The sequence below is a fragment of the Marmota monax genome, unplaced genomic scaffold, assembly GCF_021218885.2.
Source record: "Marmota monax isolate L192 unplaced genomic scaffold, Marmota_monax_Labrador192_F-V1.1 WCK01_AAM20220418_F8-fsc00102, whole genome shotgun sequence".
In the NCBI taxonomy this organism is placed as follows: Eukaryota; Metazoa; Chordata; class Mammalia; order Rodentia; family Sciuridae; genus Marmota; species Marmota monax.
Window position 1 is genome coordinate 4,303,534 of NW_026692494.1, and position 21,688 is coordinate 4,325,221.

The window sequence follows — 21,688 nt, forward strand, 5'->3', positions numbered from 1 at the left end:
CAAAATAAATAAATAAAAACAAAAAAGGGCTGGGGTTGTAACTCTGTAGTAAAATGCCCCCCTGGGTTCAATCCAGCCACTCAGTCCCCTAAAGATGTTCATATCCCAATCCTCAGAACCTGTGAATTCACCAGGGTATGTGGCAATGGGAACTGACCACCGTGGATGGGTGGCTGGGGTGCCTCAGTGGTAGAGCACTTGCCTGGATTGTGCGATCTATAAAATGGGTTCCATTCTGGGTTCCATTCTCAGCAGCAGCAGGAAAAAAAAAAAAAGATGTTTAAAGTTGCTGATCAACTGCCTTTTCAGATAAGAGCATCCTGAAGTATCCAGGATAAAGGTCCACAAAAGTGGAACAGAGAGAGCAGGAGTTCAGAGCACAGCCCCTGAGAACTCTTGATCCAGAGGGACCCGCGGTAGGCTTTGTGGGTACAGAATAGGGGACCACGCACGGGAGGCTCTGAAACTCTAGAGAAGGCAGAAATTAGATGCCTGCACAGGGCTGTGGGAAGGGATGGGATGGCGCAGCAGGAAGGCTGTCAGTTTCCGTATTTGGCACACACGTTTGGGGTGGTTCCCCTGGAGACCCCAGAGGCGAGCTTGTTCCAGCAGGCCAGGGGCCTGGACCAGGGTGCTGTGAGGTGGCTGTGCCACCCCTCAGCCCTCAGGCGCCACCTGCCTCCCTACTCAGTCTGGCTCAGGAAAGAGCCCAGAGAGACATTTCCCTGGGATCCTGGGCCTGCCCTGTCCCAGCCCCCGCCCAGCACTGGCAGGGGAGGGAGGTGACAGGGGAGGGAGGTGACAAGCTGACAATCGAAAGGAAATTCCCCTGGAACCTGTTTCTCGGCTTCCTGGCCCGGCTGGGGCGCCGGCTGGAAGGAAAGGCGGGCGGAGACCCGGGCCATCATGGCCTCGGCCCCAAGCCCACCCCGGGTCCCCAAGCCCAAGGGCATCCAGCCTTCACACTATTACGAGAGCTTTCTAGAGAAAAAGGGACCCTGTGACCAGGTAAGGTGGGCAGGGAGCCAGCAGTGCTGGGTGGCCCCGGCAGGTGTGCCACCTCTCTGAGCCTGTCTCCCTGCTGGCACGGGGTGGGGGCGGTGGGGGCTGGACATCTGGGCCTGCTGGGGCTGGGGCTGGTTCTGGCCCTCGGCCTGGCTACCCCTGTGTCTCCGTTTCTCAGGCTCCGGCTCCAACCTGACCTCCTCTGTCCCTCCTGTCAGTCTCTGCCTCCTCTCTGTACAGGTCTCAATCCCTCTTTCCATCTCCCGGGTACAAACAAATCCAGGGACTTCCTCCAGAAACCGGAGCCTTCTCACTCCCACGCCTCTTCCCGTGCCCAGCCCTCAGTTGGCCCTGTGAACTTTAGCTGCAGGGGTCAAGGCCCTGGACAGGTGGCCTGGGGGGCAGGGCGAGATGCTGGGGGCCACATTCAGCAGGGACAGGCACCGGCCACAGGACCAAGGCCGGGGGCGGTGTGTGCTCCTCCCGGTGAAGCCCAGCCCTCAGTTTCCCTTGGGCACTGTCCTTCCCTTCCCCTGCCCAGATTCATTTTCTGCTGTAGACCCCCAGCACCCCCTGCTCCCCCCTGCCTCGGCCACCAGGGTTCCCATCTAATTCCATTGCCTTCTGCCCTGGGCACCCAAACCTTCCCCAACCAACAGATCCCTGCAGCAGCAGGGGAGAGCCCCGGCTCCGCTCCCCTCAGTCCCGGCCTTTGGCCTCAGTCTCTGAGCCTTGGTTCCACCTGGCAGGATGTGGGTGGGTGAGCACCCGACTCGGGCAGGCACCTGGGCGCCACATCTGTCTACCTACCTGTTCTCACAAGACCCCAAGGCGGCAGCCGCTATCATTGCCAATTATACCCAGGGAAACTGAGGCCCTGAGAAAGATGATTTGTCCCACAGTGTCCGAGTTGAAGCAGGATGAAACGGGTTTAAAAGAGCCCAGTCCTAGTGAGGACAGGCCCCGAGGTGCTGCGGGACCAAAGCACAGAGGCAGGCAGACCCCATTTCCCACAGTGTAACTTCCTGGGGGACATTCTGACAGAACCCTGTGATTTGTCCAGAGAGAGGGGGGCGTATCACTGTGTCAGGACAGAAGCAGCTTCATCCTGACTGGACGGTACCTGGGTTATCCAGCTCGTCACACCCAGGCGCAGCAGGGTACGGTTGTGAAGTCCTACACAGCACTGTGACTGTGCTATCTATTTATAATCCACCGGGAAACTGCAGGAAACATGGACTCAGATTATGCTGGGGCGATCTTGGTGGTTATGACCCAAGATGGCTGAGGTCACGCTGGGCTGGATCCATAGCACCAAGCCGAGGTTAGCCAAGTACTGTCCATTCCGGGCCTGATGGTGCCTGGTGCACGTGGTCCCTATGGTAGTTAACCTCGAGTACGTGTCTGTGGGCAGCTGGAGGGAGAATTGATGGGCAAGTGGGCTGCTGGCTGGATGGCTGGGTGGACGGGTGGATGGTAGATGGACAGATGGTAGGTGAGGGGTGAACGGCTGGCCGGCTGGGCAGATGAGTGGATGCAGGGACAGGTGATGGTGGGTAGATGGCCGGGTGGGTGGCCGCTGGGTGGCGGGCTGGCTGGTGGAAGGAACACCACAAACACAGTTCACCTTACTCCTTGAGCCCCCACCTCCTAAACCAGACAGGTGCTCTTTAAGTTTCTTCTTCTTCTTCTCTTGTGACTCTGGAGATGGAGCCCGGAACCCCGCTCGCCCCAGGCCGGTGCTCTACCACTGAGCCACACCCAGCCCACAATTCCTTTCTGTCTCTCTCGGAGGAGAGCAAAGCCCTAGGAGCTGGGCCCTGGGTGTGAAGGGCCTCCTGGAGAGGCAGCCTTTGAGCAGACAGACAGACAGCAGGCGCTGGAGGGAGCTTGGGCTCTGGGGACGGTGGCCGGGCCCCGAGAACAGCCAGTGCCAAGGCACCCAGCTTTGCCACCTGACCTCCTCCCCCTCCACCTCTGGTCCGCAGGGTTACAAGAAGCTCTGGGCAGGTCTCCAGGGCCTCACCATCTCTTTCTACAGTAGCAATCGGGACTTCCAGGTAAGCGCGAAAGTGGGGGTTCCTGACTGGTCCATCCTCGATCCCGGGACCAGGAGACGGTATGCGTGGCGTGGCCACCACAGCAGCCACATCATCTAGAGGGCCTGAGGGGACACAACCTGTGCTCAGACCCCTCTTCTATGTCCCAGCCCCTGGAGAAGCTAGACTTGAGAGCCTTTGTGAAACTCACAGATGAAGCTCCCTGGGCAGGCTCACGTGACCCTGGCATCCACTTCAGCCTGGTCCTCCGGGATCAGGAGATCAAGTTCAAGGTAGGCCACTTGGAGGGGCTTGTCCCTCCTTATTTCCCTGCCCCATTAACACACACAAACATGGAGTCACGTGGACTCTTACGCTGCGCTGGTGACGCTGTGCAAGTCACTCAACCTCTCTGAGCCTCAGACATCTGTGAAAGAGCTCACGGGCAGAGGGTACAGCTTGTGCCAAGACCCCGAGGCAGGACAGAACGTGACAGAGTCCGGTGCGTCGAAGGCCTGTGTCAGGAGAGGGAAAGAGAGGAGGAAAGGCAGGAAGGGACAGGGTGGGGCTTGTGTGCTGCAGGACTTGGGAGCCATGGGGAGTTGAGCGTAGGGAGGTGTGTGTAATCTGATTCATGTGTCTTCCCTTCCTTCCATTTCTTTTCCTCTTTCTCCTTCTCTCCCTCTCTCACTTTCCCTCTCTTTCTTTTTTTCTTCCCTTGTGCTGGGGATGGAACCCAGGGCCTCACACATGCTAGGCAAGTGCTACTGCTGAGCCACCCACACACATCCCTAGTCCTAGATTCATGGTTTTCTTTTTACTTTCATATTTGTTTTCTACCAGGGATTGGACCCAGGGGTCCATCACTGAGCCACATCCCCAGCCCTTTTTACACTTTGAGACAGGGTCTCACTAAGTTGCTTAGGACCTTGCTAAGTCGCTGAGGCTGGCTTTGAACTCATGATCCTCCTGCCTCAGCCTCCCTAGGGGGCGCCCAGCTAGATTCCTGTTTTTCAATGGTTGGTATAATCACTAACAGTGACACACCCCACATTCGTGAGGACTTATATCCAGACAGCATTGTACATTAGCCTGCCTAACTCATTTCATCTTCAAACAGCCCTTGGGAGCAGGGACTCTTATTCGCGGGCCGGTTCCACCGCCGAGCCCACGGGGTCCAGTCAGTGCGGGGCTCGCTTTCCCTCCCTAGGTGGAGAGCCTGGAGTCTCGCGAGATGTGGAAAGGCTTCATCCTGACCGTGGTGGAGGTGAGTACGGCCCTGCCCTTGCTCCATTCTCCAGCAGACCGCCTTAGAGATCCTCTCCCTGTCCACCCCTCAGTCGGAAGGAGTCTCTGGAGTGTGGCACACTGGTCACCAACTGGCCACTTGCGGGCACAGGTAGCCCATAGACATCTGTTTGGCCAACATAATGCTAAAACTCAAAATTAGCTGCCATTGTTTCAAAACCAGAAATTTTAGCCCCCATTCCTGATTTTTCTCATTTACTTATTTGCTTCCTGCCTGGCCCTGGCAGGCCACTGAGTTTGGGACTTGCTGCCCCTGTAGATTGTGGAGTGTGAGACCCCAGAGTCCAGCACCAGCAGCATCCCCCTCTGCAGGGCCTCCTCTCATCCTCTGGAAGCCCTCTTTGCCCCTACGGTGTCCTGAGGCTCTGGAGCCCTCAGACCCGGGTTCTTATCCTGGCTTGGCGAGCTGGCCTCAGTTTGCCTGTCGGGGATGTGGGCACACATGCTGGTTCACGGCTTGGGCCCTGATCACCCCTCAGCTCCGCATCCCATCCAAGCTAACCCTGCTGCCAGGACACCTGTATATGATGGCCGAGGTCCTTGCCAAAGAGGAGGCGCGCCGCTCCCTGGAGACGCCGTCGTGAGTGCCAGGGCCTAAGGGACTCCAGGATGGGGACGAAAAGGGGGAGTGGCTGACGGTGTCCCTGAGCTGGCTCAGGTGACCTGGTTGAGTACAGGCTGCATCAGGGTTGGAGCGGGGCAAAGAACTCATACTGGGTTCGGTGGGATGGGATCTTGGGTCTCGGTGCCTAGAGGGTCTCCAGGTGGCCTGCAGGGTGGCCAGGCCTTGTGGGCCGACGGGCGTGTCTGGACCCTGAGGGCGGGGCCTGAGGATGGGCCTGGCCTTCAAGCGCGGTCCTAGGTTCCTGGGGAGCCCTCCAGGGAAGGGTCTGGGTTTGCCGGGCGGGAAAGTTCTCCAGGTGAGTCCTGAAAGGTGTACCTGGCCTTCTGACTAGGGGATGGAGAGGACCTCCAGGGTGGATCACGTGCCCAAGCAGAACTGGGCCTTCAGGGGCGGGGTTACTGAGGAAGGCGGGGCTTAGCTTCTGGGGGCAGGCTCTCGGTCTGGGGGTGGGTCTGGGTGTCCGGGGCGGGGCCTGGGCTTAGGTCTGGGGGTGGGGCCCCAGGGGCGGGGCCTGGACCTGGGAGGTGGGCTTGGTCCTCGGGGCCACCCGCTCCTGCGGGACCCGGCGGTGCCAAGTAGGTGGCGCGGCCCGCCCCAGGTGCTTTCTGAAGGTGAGCCGGTTGGAGGCCCAGCTGCTCCTGGAGCGCTACCCCGAGTGCGGGAACCTGCTGCTGCGGCCCAGCGGGGACGGCAAGGACGGCGTGTCAGTCACCACGCGACAAACGCTCAACGGGTACGCGGGACGGCCCAGGGGCTTGCACTGGGCGGGTGGGCGTGGGGCGTGCTCGGAGGGGCGGCCGAGCCGGGACCTAGGGGACCAGCGTGACGCTGGATCTCCCTTGGGCTTCGTCGTCGGGGTGGGGTCGGGGCCACGTTGAAGACGGAGGGAGAATGTGGGCTCGCGGCCGCCGCAAGAGAGGGCTCCTTCTGGGGTGCGTCGGTCGGCCGGGTCCCTGCGGTGGGCGGTGCCAGCACTGGGGGCGGGTCCCCCTTTGGGGTGGAGTCAGTCGGTCTGGCCCACCCTGGGGTCAGATCCAGGACCAGGGCCGCCGTGCCTGGGAGCCACCTACCCAGTCTGGGCTACCTTGCAGGGCGCCGGTGGTCCGGCACTACAAGGTGAAACGCGAGGGCGCTAAGTACGTGATCGACGTGGAGGATCCGGTGAGCACGCGGGTGCCGAGAAGCGCCCCTGCGCCGTCCGCACCCTCCGCCCTCGCCGTGACCACGACCCACTCTCCGCAGTTCTCCTGCTCCTCGCTGGACGCAGTGGTCAACTATTTCGTGTCGCACACCAAGAAGGCGTTGGTGCCATTCCTGCTGGACGAGGACTACGAGAAGGTGTTAGGTGCGTGCGGCTTTGCGGATCGGGGGCGGGGGTGGGTGTGGAGGGCCCTGTGCGTGCCTCTCCTGTCCTGGCCCTGTCCGGGCCACCCCCCCGGCCAGCCTCTGGCTATGTGCCTGCTCCAGGCCACCCTCTCTGTTCCAGGCTACGTGGACGCGGATAAAGAGAACGGGGAGAACGTATGGACGGTGTCCTCTGCCCGTGACTCGGACCCAGGTGAAACTCCCTCCGCTGTTGCTGGGGCGGAGGAGGGAGGGACCTAGGACCCATGCCGCCTCACCCCCTCAGCACATGGGCTCCCCGCCCATAAGTGCCTGATTCATACCCAGAGTCCCGGGGCAGAAATTACCCAGGCCTTGTCCTGAGGAGGTTGCAGGTTGGGGGTGGGGATGGCCACAGCTGGACACAGGTAAGTCCCATCCCTGTGGGGTGGAACGTGGGGTGAAGGAGAGATGGGAGCTGAGGAGGGGGCACCTTGAGGAACTGGAGGAGAGGGAGACGCCTGCAGGAAAGGCTCCCTGGAGGGATGCTGTTGGCTGCAGGTCCCAAGGGATGTCAGTGGGCAGAGAGGGCATTGGAGGGACAGAGGATGCCCAGGGATGGGTGAGTGACAGGGAAGGGGTGGCAGTCAGTTCTGTTTATGGGGCAGGAGGAGGCAGGACACCTGCAAAGCTCTGTGGGTCGAGCATTGCAGGGTCCCCACACATGTCCACACGCAGTGCAGGCTCCGTGAGCTGCGTCCACCCGCACAACCAGAGGCCCCCGTGTGCCTATGTAGACACGACAGTCTACACATGCATGTGTCCCGTGTTCCAGCCACGTGTGCACACCACACAGCACACACCTCCTGGAAGCCGGTAGCACATGGACACACACGGGCAGAGCCCTCTCAGTCCTAGATCATGACAACAGCAAAAGGCATGGGCCAGCGCGGGCCTCCAGAGCTGCGTGGGGTCACGCGCACAGGTGCAGCAGGCGCCTGCGTACAAGCCTTAGGCGTATATTTAACTTATACAAATCCAGTGTGTCTGCTACCCAGGGACACAAATGCAGGTTCACAAAAACCACAGATGCCCAGGGACATATATACGTATTCAGACATGCACACAGACCCACCCTAAGGCATCCCTGTACCACATGTGCCTGACAGTGACTTTCTCTGCCAGGTCCTGCACCCCCTGCAGGTGGCCCCAAGTCACTGCCTCCTGTGGCATCCAGCCAGGACAAACTGCCCCCACTACCTCCCCTGCCCCCGCTACCGAGCCAGGATGACAACTACGTGACCCCCATTGCAGATGCCCCAGCTGCGGACTACGTGAATCAGGATGGTGCGAATCAGGATGGTGCATGGGGCAGGGTCCTGTTGGGTGGGGGCAGGCTAATGGCCCCTGTGACACTGCGCATTTGTCCACACAGTGTCTTCCTCTGGTTGTCCGGTTGTCCCAAAGCCCAAGAAGTTAGCAAAGGCTCCAGCAAAGCCTCCAAAGCCACCCACTTTGCCCAAGCCAGGTAGGGATCCCTCCCCACTTCCTCCCTCATCTGCCAGCGGGCAGCCGGGTCCCACTTCTGCCTTCTTTACAGTGCCCAAAGGCAACAACAGGCCGCCGGCCAGGAAGTTGGTGGGTGGCTCACCCCAGGCTGCCTTCCTTGCAACAAGTAAGTGGTCTGTGGGTGCCTGCAGGGTGGGCATCCAAAGGGCGTGACCTGGAGGGTCACACAGGACCCCGAGGGCCCTGCAGGTCAGTGCTCTGGTCTTCCGATTCCTAACGCCTTGGGACACATTTGATCTTGCCTTGGGCCCTGGACGTCTGTAGATGGTCCTGATGGGTTGGGGTGGACACAGGCTGGGATCCGGGCCCAGCTGAAGCCTCAGGACCACCACCCTAGGGCTGGGGGACGTGACGGCCGAGCTGCAGGAAAGGCTGCAGAAGAGGCGGGCCCTGGAGCAGTGAGCCGCCGCCTGGGACAGGAGGGCTTTGGCCCCAGCTCAGCGCGCCATCTGTTCTCCCAGGATTAAAACTTGAGTGACCAAGGCCCACGTGTTTGGCTTGGCTCTGGATGGGGTGGGACGTGTTCTCACGGCTGGCACCACTTACCCCCGACACCTCAGCTCAGCCAAGCCTGCTGCTGGGTCACCTAGGAAAGCCCGCGAGGCCCCAAGGCCAAGCAGCAGGCAGGACCACCCAGCCCCAGAAAGCAGCCCGCGCCTGCGCAGTGTTGGACCTTTATTAGGAAGTGAGGTGGGAGGGGCCACCTGGGCCACGCCCTGGCGGTGCACCCCTCAGGAGTTAAGGCTCCAAGCAGCAACAGAGAGAAAGGGCCGGGCCAGGCGGCCCACAGACACCCTGCCGCTGGGTGGCCGGGGGCCTAGGTGAGGCTGGTGTTGGAGCTGCTGGTGGCACTGCCCCGCTTCTGCAGGCAGCGCACGGAACTGGGGACCTGGAGGCCTGTCGTCACCTGGAAGCTGCCACACCACACCTGGGGCAGGTGGGGAGGAAGGAGGCTCAGCCGCGCCCCACACCCTCAGCCCCCCTCCTCCCCGGGCCGCCAGGGCCGCTCACTGTGAAGGCAGGCAGTAGCGGCTGTGTGAACTTGGCCTTGAAGGTGTGCAGCAGTTGCTTGGTGCGGGCATTGTAGAAGGACAGGAGGCCTGGGGCGGAGGGCAGAGCGACAGGGACCGTGTCAGGAGTGGGATGCGCACCTGGGCGCTGGCACGGGCGGGGCACAGGCAGCTGGAGGTGGGGGTCACCTTGGTGAAAGTCACAGTGCACGCCCAGGCAGTCGGGCACGGGGGCGTCCAGCACCTTGACTTTGTTGGCGTGCTTGGCCGTGAAGCTGACCTGCAGCCAGTTGTTGACGTGCAGGCACCAGGACGCAGGGGTCTTGCCCAGCTGCTCAAAGCGGCCCAGGCTGCGGTAGGCCACTCCAAGGCCGAAGGCCTTGCTGTCCGGTTCGTAGCGCACTTCCCAGTACTGCTCCCCGCCATCGATCAGCGTGTCGCCTGTTGGCCAGAGTAGGCAGTGGGGATGGGGCAGAACCCAGCCCAGATACACTTCCAGGGAGGGATGGCCACCCAGGTACTCCCCACACCACAGCTTCTCCCTCCAGGTACTCCCTACACCACAGCTTCTCCCTCTGGGTACTCCTCCTCAGGCCCCAGTTGTCCCCCAGGTTTTATGGACCCTCTGGATACTCACTAAGCCTAGATACTCTCCAGGACTCAGTGCCCCTCCCCCGCTTTTTTTGTCACTGGGGATTGAATCCAGGGGCACTTAACCACGGCCACATCCCCAGCCCTCCCCCAATCCTGCAGCCTCTCACTTCTCCTGCTGGCTCCTTCCTGTAACCTAAGCCCCTTCCGCTTCAGCTCCTCTGCAACCCCAGGTGCTCCATAGGCCACCATTCTACCCAGCTACTCCTGAAACCCAGACGTGCCCCCGACTCCCAGCAGCCCCCCCACACCCCCGGACGTCTCCCCTAGGCTCCTGCCCGCTGCTCCTGCCCCCAGTTCCCAGACCAGAGCAACGGTTCCCCCTGGAGCCATTCCAGAGCGAGGTCTGGCCAACAGCTGCCCTGTCCATCGAGGGCGCTGTCCCTGCACCTATGCCCAGGGTCCCCCCAGTGCTCCTGTCCCCCTTCCTGCCCCTCCTTACCCAGCACCGTGTAGGATTCAGCCGTGAAGCGATCCCTCCCACCTCGCCCTGAGGACATCCTCTTGGGAGATGGAACACCTCTGTGGGCGGCAGAGAGGCAGCAGGGTTCAGGCCTGCTCCAGAGGAGGCCTCTGTGGTCAGTCCCTGACAGGATCTGGCTCTTTCTGTATGGTGGGCCCTTCCAAGTCCACGTCAGAACATGCCCGTGCCCTTCCTCGCCTGGAAGGCTCCTGCTCTCCATCTGCACCCTTCACAGCCTCCTGGAGCCCTGGCCTCCTCCCTCCTCCCAGTTCTGAGCTCTGGGCTGTCCCGCCCCTCAGCTTGAGCCTCCCAGGCCTGGGCACGCAGGTACCTGGCGGGCGAGTGGACAGGAGACGCCGTCCGGCCCTTGCCCTCCTTCTCGCGCGCCTTGATGTCCTGCACCTTCCCGCCCATGGCGTCCCACTCCACGGCCAGGTCCTCCACCCGCAGGTTCTGGTGGGATGTGGACGCATCCAGGCGGAACATGAAGGCTGGGCCGGCAGACAAGGGAGTCACAGAGATGGGAGCACCCAGAGAGACACAGAGACAGTGACAGGCAGGACAGCAGAGAGACAGGTACAGAGACAGGCGGGCAAACACCGACAGAGACAAGAGGGCGCAGGCGGGAAACCGAACGCGGAGGCGGAAGGTCCAGTCTAGAGGCAGCCCAAGGCATTGCTCTGCCCTGGGCCTCCACTGAGGACTCATCACAGGAAAGGGGAAGGACTACAGCATGGAGGACTTAGACTAGACAGCAGAGGGCCTTCCTGGTAGAGCGTGCACCGTGTCACTGTGGGAGGCTGCAGAATCTACTTTCACTATTGATATTCTGGGCCCAACTCTAACAGGACTGCTCTATTTGATGAGAGAGGGACAGCATAGGTATGTATTAAACCATCCCTGTACAATGGGATCACTCTGAGAAAAAGCAGGGTGGTACACGACAGCCACTGTGGACTCAGCTTTGAGCTTCCTGGCAGCCAGGGCAACAAGGGCTGCAGAATCTGGTTAGTGGATTCTCATGACACACTGGAACCCAGGGCTCCAGAAGGGAGGGATATGGACAGGGAGGGGGTGGGAGCCAGTCACCTGGTGTCTCCAGGGTCACCGGCTCAGAAAATTCTCCTGCAACTGCCTTATTGCAGGCTTTCACACGGAAGTTCATGTATTTCATGTCAAACTTGAGGCCTGGGATGCAACATTTGGAGGTTAGTTCTGTGCACTCCGAAGCCTTGGGCTGTGGGGGAATGCCATCCCACCCATGCCACCTCCATCCCACCGCCCCCAGGCTTGTCAGCAGCACCCTTACAAGCAAGTCTTCTTTCTGAAAAACTGTGCTGATCTCACCCACCCATGCCCCCCCCCCCATTATTGGACTCCGCCTCCAACCCAGAGCAGCCAATCAGAATGCTTTACAACAGAGTGGTTGGTTGAGATGGGCACATGACCCAAGCTGACCAATGAGAATTGGCCCTGGGACTTTGATCCTATATCAAGCAGCGTGGCCCCTCCCTCTGGAAAAACTGCCTTTAAGCAAATTTGCTGTCACATTTAAGAAACCTCTTGAGAGAGAAGTTCTGCCACCACGGATCAAAGGTGACTGTTATTGCTAGAAGCCTTGAACTTGGCTACCCATGACTTTTTTTGTGTGTGCTGGGGATTGAACCCGGGGTGCTGTACCCCTGAGCCACATCCCCAGCCCTCTTATTCTTATTTTTTTTAAATTTTTTTATTTTTTAATATTTATTTTTTAGTTTTCAGCAGACACAACATCTTTGTTTGTATGTGGTGCTGAGGATCGAACCCAGGCCGCAGGCATGCCAGCCGAGCACGCTACCGCTTGAGCCACATCCCCAGCCCCTCTCTTATTCTTATTTTGAGACAGGATCTCCCTAAATTGCTGAGGCTGGCCTTGAACTTTCGATCCTCCTGCCTCAGCTCTAGGGTTACCGTGTGGCCACTGTAGCTGGCCGTGCTGGTTAATTCTCCCTCCCCCTAGGGTATAATCCAGCCCCAGCCCAGTTTCCTGGATTCACATGAACTACTGTTGTGAAACCAGCGCCACGGAGGAAGCTGGGGGAAGGGGACAAAGATCCTGAGAGCACTTTTTGAATTTTCACAACTTCCTATGTATCTGTAACCATTTCAAAATAAAAAGTTACAAAAAAACAAACAGAAAGCAGGAGGACCTAGGGGTGAGGATTGTGGAATCCCAGAAAAGAAAAAAAGGGTGTGCATGTGTGTTTGTTTTGATTCCCATGAAAGGAAAAAACCAATAGCTGCTCAGGCTGTCTGGGTGATTTTCCCCTCTGCAATTAGCAAGCTCATTATTAACCACATATGCTAATTACAGATAACTAGCAGGCTGATGACAGCCTGGGAAGGAGGAAGTGAATGGGGACACCCCTGACGTCAGCACGGTTCTCCGCCCCCAGGACTCCCCTTTCTAAACTCATTAGGGAGCCCCCACTTTCCAGCCTTCAGACCATCCCCCAGCATCTGGGTGGACTCCTCAGGCTTTTGACTTCTTGTAACTGCCAAGGAAATCCTGAGTCCTGGGAGGCCAGTCCTAGAGTCCCCGCAGAGGTGAGGCTGCGCTTGCTACCAGGCCAGCCCAGATCAGCGAGTGGCTGGCTGGCTGCTGGACAGCAGAGACAGGGAGATACTTGCTGCGCTTCCTGTCCTTCCTGGGTCACGTGGTGACCGCAGCCACACCTGTGATGTGTGTGCTCAGTCATGGCACAGCGCTGCCGGCCATCTCTCCTCCATCCCGTTCCTTTCTGATGCTCCTGACCGGCCCACCCACAGGTTGCCCTAGACCCTGAGCTCTGGGGAGGTGGGCCAGGCCCAGGTGGACTCATGGCTCAAAGGCACCTGGAGGCAATGAGCTGGCTGGGTACCTGTCAAGGTGTACTCTGTGTGCCGGATGCCCTCAATCACCATCCAAGGCTGGTCCTCCTTGAGGCGCGGCGGGCCCTCGAAGTTGGTCCTTCGGTACTCCAGCACATAGTGGTCAATCTTGCTGTCCTCATCTGGCATACGCCACACCAGGGTCACACAGTTATCTGCCACCAGGGACTCGGCCAAGTCGATCACAGGAGCGCTGGGCACTGCCCAGGATAGAAGGGAGGGGGGATCAGGACTCTGGGGTACAGGCAAGGGGCTTGTGGCAGTGCCCCTGCCCCAGGATGACCTGTCTTCTACACCTGGGACAGCCCCTCTGGGTTTGTGACGTGGGGGTCGGCCAGTGCCTTCCCAGGGTTCACCCAACACAGTCAGACCCTGTCAGATTCCACCAGTTACAGGGGCAAGGTGGCCACGCCTATAATCTCAGGGACTCAAAAGGCTGTGGCAGGAGGATGGCAAGTTCAAGGCAGCGTAAGCACGTAGCAAGACAGTGTCTCAAAATGAAAAATAAAAAGGGCTGGGAGTGTAGCCCAGTGGTTAAGGGCCCCTGGGTTCAATCTACAGAACCAAAAAAAAAAAAAAAAGTCCACCATTTAGAAGCCAGACTTTCCCAGAATTCACTACCAACTGGGGGTGGCTTTCTTTGGGGCTCCACTGCCAAAATGTCTCTCAGAGTGTCAATTCCCTGCAGGGGTGCCTCTCTAGGCCTTGTCCCCTGGGGACAGGGTTTTCCCAGGGCTTGGCTACTGTGCCTGTCTTGTGGCCCCACCCCCACGTGGGCGGGGCTCTACCAGGCTTTGCCGACATTGGGCAGAACATTCTGAGTCCCACCCACATGGGCAGGCTCAACTAGGGCTCCACCCCCTGTGTGGGTGGGGCTAAAGCAGAGCTCCACCCATACAAAGGAGCTCATAGTTAATAGTTAAGGCTCCATCCCCCACATGGGCGGGGCTTGGCCAGGACTCCTCCTCACTTCCCCCGTTACGGGGTGGGCTATTCTCGGGCCCCAGGGATAGGAAGGGGCCCTCCATCACAGGCTTCAGACACCTGTGGCAGCTTCCTTCCAGACACTTCCTTTCCTTCCTTTGCCTCCCTGGGCCATTTCCCTGAAATCCTCGTCCTCCAAGCAGGTCCCCCCTCTCACCAGGCAGGAACTTGAGGGCCTGTAGCATCTGCCGCTCCTGTGCAAAGTCCACCATGAGGTGACTCATGTTGTCGCTGACCTTGGCTTTCAGTGACAGCCGGAAGGCAGGGGCCATAGTCACACTGCAGGGAAGGAAGGAAAGCAGCCTGCTGGGGTGTGTGTGTGTGTGGGGGGGTGACCCTAGGCCAGGTCATCTGAGATGTGGGGGGACCCCTCCCATGTGTTACTGTCCAGTGTCCTGGGCCCAGGTGCTCTTGCCAGGATGTCCCACCTTCATGGCAGGGTAGGGTGGGGGGGGTGTAGGAGCCAGATCCCAATATCTTACCCATCTTTGATTTGTTTGGCAGCCTAAAAGAGAGACAGAATAAAATTTAAAAATCTGTCATGACCAAGCCAGAGAGCCATTATACAGACAGGAAGACTGAGATGCAGAAGAGAAGCAATTTGGCAAAGTCCCCATACTAGGAGGCAGAAGTGGTGACATGCTCTTCTTCTAGCTGTGCCTTGAGGGGACAGGAAAACTAAGGCATGACCCCACCCTCACCCTGCTCAGTGCCCAGTACATACAGAGTGCCCAGCTTAATTGACATTCAGATGAACAGTGAATGTTTTTAGTAGATCCTGTGCAACCTTTGAGAGGTACTTATGCTAAATACTGCATAAGTGTCCATATTAAACACTCACTCCTGAGCTGAAATGCAAATTAATCTGGATGCACTGTATTTTTTTATCTGCCACCCTATGGTACCCACCTGAGGAAAGTCGTCACTGTCGGTGGCCTGCAGGGTCTGGTTGGCAGTCTCCAGAAGTTCCTCCGAGCTCTCCAGGGCCCGCATGCAGGCGGACAGCTGGTTCTGTGGGTAGCATGGCCCCGGTCAGCATGGTGCCAGGGACCAAGAGGAGATTACTCACCGGGAGCCTCACCACTCCCAGGCTTCCCACCACTGCAAGGGCCAGGGCCCTCTCAAGCTCTAGACAGGAGAGGAAGTCGGGACCTGAGTGCCCAGCCAGTTGGCCAAGACTCCAGGTGCCACCTCAGAACCTCCTGGGGAATCTCTTCCTTAGAGACTCATAGACCCAGGGCACACCTATATCCCCTGTCCTGAGGACATGAGTCTAGGGTGTACAGAGTTACCCGGGAGGGTTAGATGTGGGTTAAAGAACTCCGGCTTGGAGCGTGAGAGCCCGCGGGAGCCCGGGAGGGCGCCATCAGATCTGGGGAGCCAGCAGGAAGGGCCGATCAACGGAAGCACATGGTGAAGACAGGAGGCGGATCGCGAGTCACAGGTGTGGGGGGGTGCTGGAGAGGAGTTGGGGGGAGCAGCACAGGGGACTGAGGGGCCGGGGCTGGGCAGCGGCAGGGAGAGCCCACTGGGAGCATCTGGTTTGGGAGGAAGAGGCCAGGGCCACCTGGGCTCTGCGGTGTTGGAGGTGGGAGCCCGGCCGCACACCTGCAGCTCGTAGGTCCGGCTGGCCCGGTCCTGCTTTATCTTCATGAGCATGCCCTCCTTGAGCTCCTCCAGGACAGAGAGGAGGGACTGGAACTCCGCCTCAAGGTCCTCCTGCACCTTGGCCGAGTTCGCCTGAGTCAGAAGGCCAGGATTAGCAGGAGCCCGTGATCAGACGGGGAAACTGAGGCCTGGCCTCCTACAGGACGGGAAGGAACAGGGCCATTGCTCTGGTGGGCACCCCCTCCCCTGCCCCCTCACCTCCACATTGAGCAGCATTTGCTTGAGGGAGTAGATGAAGCTCTGGATCTCCTCATTCTTCACAGCCAGAGTTGTGATGATCTTCCGCAGCGCTTCCTGCCCCACACATGCACACAGAGCAGGTAAGTTCCTCCACCTGGCCCGCTCCCTGTTCTGCCCTCCAGAGATCCAGGAGGAGAGATGCAGCCACCATGCTGATGAGCCCGGGAACCAGCCACAAGCAGGCCTGGGTGAGCCACTGGCCCTCTGCACCTCCCCTAGCAGGTGGGTTCCACAGAGCCTCCTTGTTTCAGAGATGATGAAACAGGCCCCGAGAGCCTCCAGGGATGGGACAGACCTGACCCAGGCTTCGACCCAGGCTTCCACCCAGGCTAGGCATAAGCTGAGGGGAGCAAAGAACTTCCAAGAGGCAAAATGGGCTAGCCTGGGAAAAGGGCTATCTGTGGAAAGAAAAAACTCTAGGAGAGATGGAAAGCCTGGGATGAAGACTAGCCTAGAAACAGGGGTGAGCCAGGCAGGGGCATTCCTACCTGGAGAGAAGGGTTAGCAAGGAGAAAGTCATTACCTGGACAAAGGTGGCACCTGGGCAAAGGAGATGCCAGAGAGCCAGGTAAGTGGGAAGGGGAAGGGAGGTCAGGAGAAAGGGGATGGGGGGAGGGAGGTCCTGCGGGCGGATCTGCTCCGGTATGTGGCTCCAACCCAGGCCTTGGATGGGACCCTTTTCTGGGGGCGCAGGTCGGTGGGATTAGCCCTGCGGAGGTGGCGGGGCCAGCACTGAAACACCTGGCCTCGACCGTGAGGGAAGGCGTGGGGGATGGGGTCGGGGCTGGACCCGGATACTGGACGGGGTGGGGGGCAACGAAGGGACATCCTTGGCCCCAGGCCAAAATGATGGGGGTCTGCGTTCTCAGATGGGGGAGCCGTGGATCCGGGCGGGGTTGCAGCGGGGGTGGAGCCGCCGCCGCAGAGCAGCTGGGGCGGAGGGGGAGGGCGCTGCGGCATCACCTGGTCCCCACCCGCGCCCACCCTGCAGCGGCCCCGCCCCGCCCCACCCGGTCCTACCCTCTGGTCTTCCATGGCTGCAACCCAGGTCACCCCGGCCCGGCCCGCGGGCCCCGCTCGCTCCTTGAGCCCCCAAGCTGCCTTTGCCGCTGCCGGGAGCCAATGGCCCGCGGAGCCCTCGCCGCCGCCGCGCCCCCGGTCAGCGCTCCATCACTGCACGCAGTGCGCAGGCGCGCCCCCGCAGCAGCCTGGGAAATGTAGTTCGGCGCTGGGGGTCTGCGAGGGCCTGACCGCCAGAGACTGGGGCTCTTGGGGGAACCCTAGATTGATGCCAGCTGAAGACAGCCCTACTTAGACTCCTGTCCAGCGGCGTGACCTCGAGGTCATCCCAGTCCCCGCTGCCTCAGTCTCCCCACTTGTTCACCTGCACACCTTCATCGTGGTTGCTCCAGCCGGTAGACAGCCTGCCCCGCTCCACCTGGCCCTTGGCCACCTACACAGCGATGCATTTTACTGAGGAGCCGGGTCTTTATCCACACAGGGTCTGGCCTCTAAACCTCTTCCCCTCCAGTTGGTGCAGCTCAACTTCTATGCCTCCCACAGAGCTCCAGACTCGACCTCCTCCAGAAACACTCCACCAGCTCGCAGCCCACGGGGCTGGGGGTATTGCAGGTAGCGCAGGGCCCTCACTGGATCCGGGAGGGTTGGATCAGACACAGGCAACAGATGGAAAGGGAAGTGGTCCTACTGCAGGTCCCAGCTGGGGGCGGGGGGGGCAGTCAGCCGGCTTGTCCCGGCCCACGTCTCCCCCTCGCATGGAAAGAGCAAAGCCAGCTGGTAGCCAAGTGTAGATCTAGTTGACCTGAAAGAGGACAAAGTGGGAGAGAAGACAGGACACTCATGCAGATTTAGCGACCCTGCTCTTGATTTCAGAGGGGCCCCCCAATTCAGGCTGTTTCCATGTCTGTCTCTCCTACCAACATGAAAGGGTCTGGGGCTTAATCCATTGGGGTCCTAGTATCACCCCTCCTGGGAGAGGAGTGGGGAGGTTGGGAAGCTGAGCGAGGGTCTGCTGGGGCTGGGGCTGGGGCCACTGTCGGCCTCCCTGTGGTTGAGAGGATGGATTCTGTGGAAGTGGCAGGTCTCGCAGCTCTTTGTGAGAGAGGAGGTCACTTCACTTGTGATTGAGGTGAGACATTGAGGTCTCTGGGTCAGCTGCCTGCTTTGAGGACACTCGTGACTAAGGGGAGGGTTGCAGGGCCCTGGGCACAGTGAATTCCCACCTGTAAGGACCCAGTCATGAGCAGCTGGCCCTCCAGCGGGGCAGCCTGCCTGCTGCTAGTGGGAGACGTCGCCTGGCACGTGAAGCTGGGGTTCATTCCCAGCGCCCAGAAAAAAGAGAAGAAGAGAACAAGTAGGAGAAATCCATTCCTCTAGACCTCAAAAGGAAGACATTCTGGGCCACAGCAATTGAGACAGAAACCGATCTGTAACTCGCCACTCTGGCCTCTGCCTTGCCCCTCCTCCATCTGTATCACTCTGACCGCCAGTGACCACACTGTGCCCCCCCAGTGCCTCTCAGGTCTAGGCTCCAAACCCTCCCCCAGGCTCCCTGGGGTTGGACAGCAGGCGCCTGTGCACACTGCAGGCTGACAGAGCCCTGGCCTCTCTGCAACCCTGCAGGGAGCCACAGGCCTGAGCATGCAGGTCAGGCTGGGCAGTGAGGTGACCCTGCCTCACCTGGTGACCCAGGTCAGGGTCTGGGAATGGCTCTGAGTGGCACAGACCAAGGAGAAGGACATCTTGTGCCAGCTGTTCATTACCAGCAGCAGCCTCAGCTTGAGGACCTCACCCTGGGGCCAGCCCACAGGGGGCTCCAAGGGCAGCAGGGACTATGTGTGCTGGGCGCCCATGGAGGCCCTGGGCTGGCCCAGAAGAGGGCACCTCCTGCAGCTCCTGGCAGTCACAGGTGTGAGAGCCGCGGAGGGGAAGATTCCGGACACTGGGACTCTTGACTCTCAAACATCAACCCTGAATTCCTCACCTGGGACTCAGGTCGGACATCCTGCAAAGATGAGGACACCCCAGATAAATAAAGATCTATTTTTTAAAAAAATCTTTATTTAAAAAACACAGCTCAAAAAAAAAAAAACAACACAGCTCATAGGCTGAACTTGGCCCACAGCTGGAAGTTTTCTGATTCCTGCTCAGAACTTCACAATCATAAGGCTCTTGGAAACATGTGATTCTGTAGTTTTGATCAAAATAATTCCAGAATCTTAAAGTGTTGTTAAAACATATTCCACCTGCAGAGAAAGGCACACGTCCAGAATATGCAGCTGACCCAGGTATCTACCACCACCCAGCTGGAAATCACAAATTCCAGAGCCCTTGGGGTCCCCCATCACCTCCTGAGAGCTGCTACTCCATCCCTGGCACTGTCCTGACTGCTCAGAGCATGAATCTCTTCTGCCTGGGGTTTGTTTCACTTAAATGCATCCATGGAGTGTCCTCTTGTGTCTGGCTTTTTGCACTCAACATGACATCGGAGGAATTCACCTGTAGTGATACACCTGGTGGTGGCTCCTTTTTCCTTGCTGTAGGGCCACAGGTGACCACATTGTCATGGAACTCAATTTCTTCTGGTTTCTGGCTATTATGGGTAGCCAGAGCCACATCCCCAGCCCTATTTTGTATTTTATTTAGAGACAGGGTCTCCTTGACTCGCTTAGCGCCTCACTTTTGCGGAGGCTGGCTTTGAGCTTGAGATCCTCCTGTTTCAACCTCCCCAGCTGCTGGGATTACAGGCGTGTGCCACCGTGCCTGGCTGGGCTGCTTGTCTTTTGGTGAAGATATGTAGACATTTCTGTACCTAGGACAATTCCAGAATCTCAAACCACAAAATAGAATCTTGCAGTTCTAGGATCATAGGGACAGAAAATTCTAGGCACTTTGATTTAAAGCATGTATTGTCTCTAAGGAGGTGGATGTTGGTCTTACTGACAAAACCAGATTTTCCTTTAAAAAAAAGTTTTCGTAGCTTGGTATGGTGGCATATACCTGTAATAACAGCAGCTCAGAAGGCTGAAGCAGGAGGATTGTGAGTTCAAAGCCAGCCTCAGCAAAAGTGAGGCGCTAAGCAACTCAGTGAGACCCTGTCTCTAAATAAAATAAAATATAAAACAGGGGGGCTGGGGATATAGCTCAGTTGGTAGAGTGCTTGCCTTGCATGTACAAGGCCCTGGGTTCAATCCCCAGCACCACCAAAAATAAATAAAATACAAAATAGGGCTGGGGATGTGGCTCAGTGGTCAAGTGCCCCTGAATTCAATTCCTGGTACAAAAAAAAAAAAGAAAGAAATTTTTTTTTCTGGTGTTGCGGGTGAACTCCAGCCCTCTTGTATGCTAGGTAAGTGCTCTGCCACTGAGCCACATCCCCAGCCCTTTTTATTTTTTTTTATTTTATTTAGAGACAAGGTTTCACTGAGCTGTTTAGCACCTCACTGTTGCTGAGGTAGCTCTGAACTTGTGATCCTCCTGCCTCAGCCTCCTAAGCCACTAGGATTACAGGCGTGACCATGTGCCTGGCTCTTTGTGTCCTCTTTTCACATGTAAAAGCTTAGATGCACTTACAGAACACAAGTAGATTTATAAAATACCCAAAAGGAATAAAATTTCATAGGGGAACTAATTAAGAATTTTTAAGAAACATCTAAAGCATCTCCTTTCCTTATTAGTAATGAAAAGGAGAGTGAGAAAGCCCCAAGATAAAGAACTGGACGATTCTAGAATCTTAGACTCGCACGTAGTACCTTAAGCATCAGACTCAGTGTTGTACAGTCTTAGGGTGCAAAGGAGCAGAGAACCCAGAATCCGCAACGGAAAGCCATCAACGCTCAAAGCTGGCAGGAACTTTCCAGATCAGCAAAGCCAGCTGCTCCCTTTTACCGATGAGGAGGCTGAGGCCCAGAGAGAGCCCAGAGGTGTCCAGGGACCTCTGAAACAGGGAAGTGGACAGTTTCCTGGATCCCAGCTCACATGACTCCACCCCGCCATGACACTGTCTCTGGGGACAGACCCGTGCAGGGCCAGACCCAGCCCATGCCACCTGGCTTCTGCCCCCTCGGTGGCTCCTGCCCTCTGTGGTTGCCCCCAGCCTCGGCACATGCTCAGCACCCAGCAGCTGAGTTAGAGCTTCTGGCTCGGCCCCAAGAGAAGCCTTTCCTCTCCAGCTGGTGAGGGTGGGTACCTGCCATGGGGTGATGTGTTGTGGCTGAGTGACGTGTCCCCACCCCTGCACTGTCAAGGGGGCCAATTAGCAATTAGCAGAAGTGAGTCAAAGGCTCCAGGTGGTGCCTTGGCAGCTGCAAGGGACCCCACCCAGCTGCACACAGCTGGCTTCTTCATCTGGGAACAAAGGCTTGGCAGCATCCAGGGGCCACCTGCCCACCTCGGCACCTGCGAGAGGAGCAGGCTGGGGTGCAGGACCTTATCAGTCCCGGCATCCAGAGCTTCTGGCTGGGTTTATGTCAGTTACACAGACCTGGATTCAGACTCTACTTTTTTCATTGACATGCTGCGTGACCTTGGACAAGTAACTTGATATCTCTGTCCCTGTCCAGCTGTCAAAATACAGCTGATCTTGGTTTCCTAGCTAGGTGGGTGAATTGAGAGTGGTTGCATCTATTAGTATGGGTCTGGGACATAGTAAGCCCTCAATAAACATAAGATAGTGTCATGTCTATGATGCTTATTCAGCAAGACACAGGTTCAGATTGGTGAAAACATGTTTTACTCTGAAACAGGGAAGTGGGGACAGAGGTGAGGAAGGCCTTTGTTCAAAGCGGGTCCCTGTTGCTACCTGGGTGTGGGATCCCTGGCAATGACTTAGGTGCTCTGAGCCTCAGTTTCCCATCTGTAAATGGGTTTGGCC

At 58.2% G+C, this 21,688-nt stretch overlaps 2 protein-coding genes across 6 annotated transcripts; one reads left to right on the forward strand and one right to left on the reverse strand.

Moving 5' to 3' along the window:
• Nucleotides 1-782: 782 nt before the first annotated feature.
• Stap2 (signal transducing adaptor family member 2) lies at nucleotides 783-8,352 on the forward strand. Of its 4 annotated transcripts, none has more exons than XM_046444078.2 (13): nucleotides 789-1,008; nucleotides 2,994-3,065; nucleotides 3,215-3,337; nucleotides 4,255-4,311; nucleotides 4,832-4,932; nucleotides 5,576-5,710; nucleotides 6,069-6,138; nucleotides 6,220-6,322; nucleotides 6,464-6,535; nucleotides 7,486-7,647; nucleotides 7,736-7,828; nucleotides 7,901-7,975; nucleotides 8,193-8,352. In XM_046444078.2, exons 1-13 carry the CDS (start codon nucleotides 907-909, stop codon nucleotides 8,204-8,206), a joined length of 1,179 nt encoding a protein of 392 aa, XP_046300034.1. In that variant the 5' UTR covers nucleotides 789-906; the 3' UTR covers nucleotides 8,207-8,352. The 4 variants fall into 4 exon arrangements, with proteins under 4 accessions (XP_046300036.1, XP_046300035.1, XP_046300034.1 ...); XM_046444077.2 differs by having other exon boundaries at nucleotides 790-1,008; nucleotides 8,207-8,352; XM_046444080.2 differs by lacking the exon at nucleotides 7,736-7,828 and having other exon boundaries at nucleotides 783-1,008.
• A 177-nt stretch (nucleotides 8,353-8,529) lies between these two features.
• Fsd1 (fibronectin type III and SPRY domain containing 1) lies at nucleotides 8,530-16,961 on the reverse strand. Of its 2 annotated transcripts, none has more exons than XM_058579218.1 (13): nucleotides 16,816-16,961; nucleotides 15,754-15,849; nucleotides 15,496-15,627; nucleotides 14,797-14,898; nucleotides 14,370-14,392; nucleotides 14,045-14,166; nucleotides 12,894-13,103; nucleotides 11,083-11,181; nucleotides 10,325-10,484; nucleotides 9,973-10,052; nucleotides 9,160-9,320; nucleotides 8,881-8,969; nucleotides 8,530-8,797 (listed from the first exon to the last, which is right to left on the reverse strand). In XM_058579218.1, exons 1-13 carry the CDS (start codon nucleotides 16,828-16,830, stop codon nucleotides 8,773-8,775), a joined length of 1,314 nt encoding a protein of 437 aa, XP_058435201.1. In that variant the 5' UTR covers nucleotides 16,831-16,961; the 3' UTR covers nucleotides 8,530-8,772. The 2 variants fall into 2 exon arrangements, with proteins under 2 accessions (XP_058435201.1, XP_046300037.2); XM_046444081.2 differs by having other exon boundaries at nucleotides 9,069-9,320; nucleotides 16,816-16,960.
• Nucleotides 16,962-21,688: the final 4,727 nt, after the last annotated feature.

Excerpts from the sequence above, each read along its gene's own strand:
- Stap2 (XM_046444077.2), top strand. The coding sequence starts at position 907 with ATGGCCTCGGCCCCAAGCCCACCCCGGGTCCCCAAGCCCAAGGGCATC. Across the intron at positions 3,338-4,254 it reads ATCAGGAGATCAAGTTCAAG|GTGGAGAGCCTGGAGTCTCG; the intron begins GTAGGCCACTTG and ends TTCCCTCCCTAG. Across the intron at positions 4,312-4,831 it reads TCATCCTGACCGTGGTGGAG|CTCCGCATCCCATCCAAGCT; the intron begins GTGAGTACGGCC and ends ATCACCCCTCAG.
- Fsd1 (XM_046444081.2), bottom strand. Across the intron at positions 13,104-14,044 it reads GGCCCTCAAGTTCCTGCCTG|TGCCCAGCGCTCCTGTGATC; the intron begins GTGAGAGGGGGG and ends TATCCTGGGCAG. Across the intron at positions 11,182-12,893 it reads CACAGAGTACACCTTGACAG|GCCTCAAGTTTGACATGAAA; the intron begins GTACCCAGCCAG and ends GTTGCATCCCAG.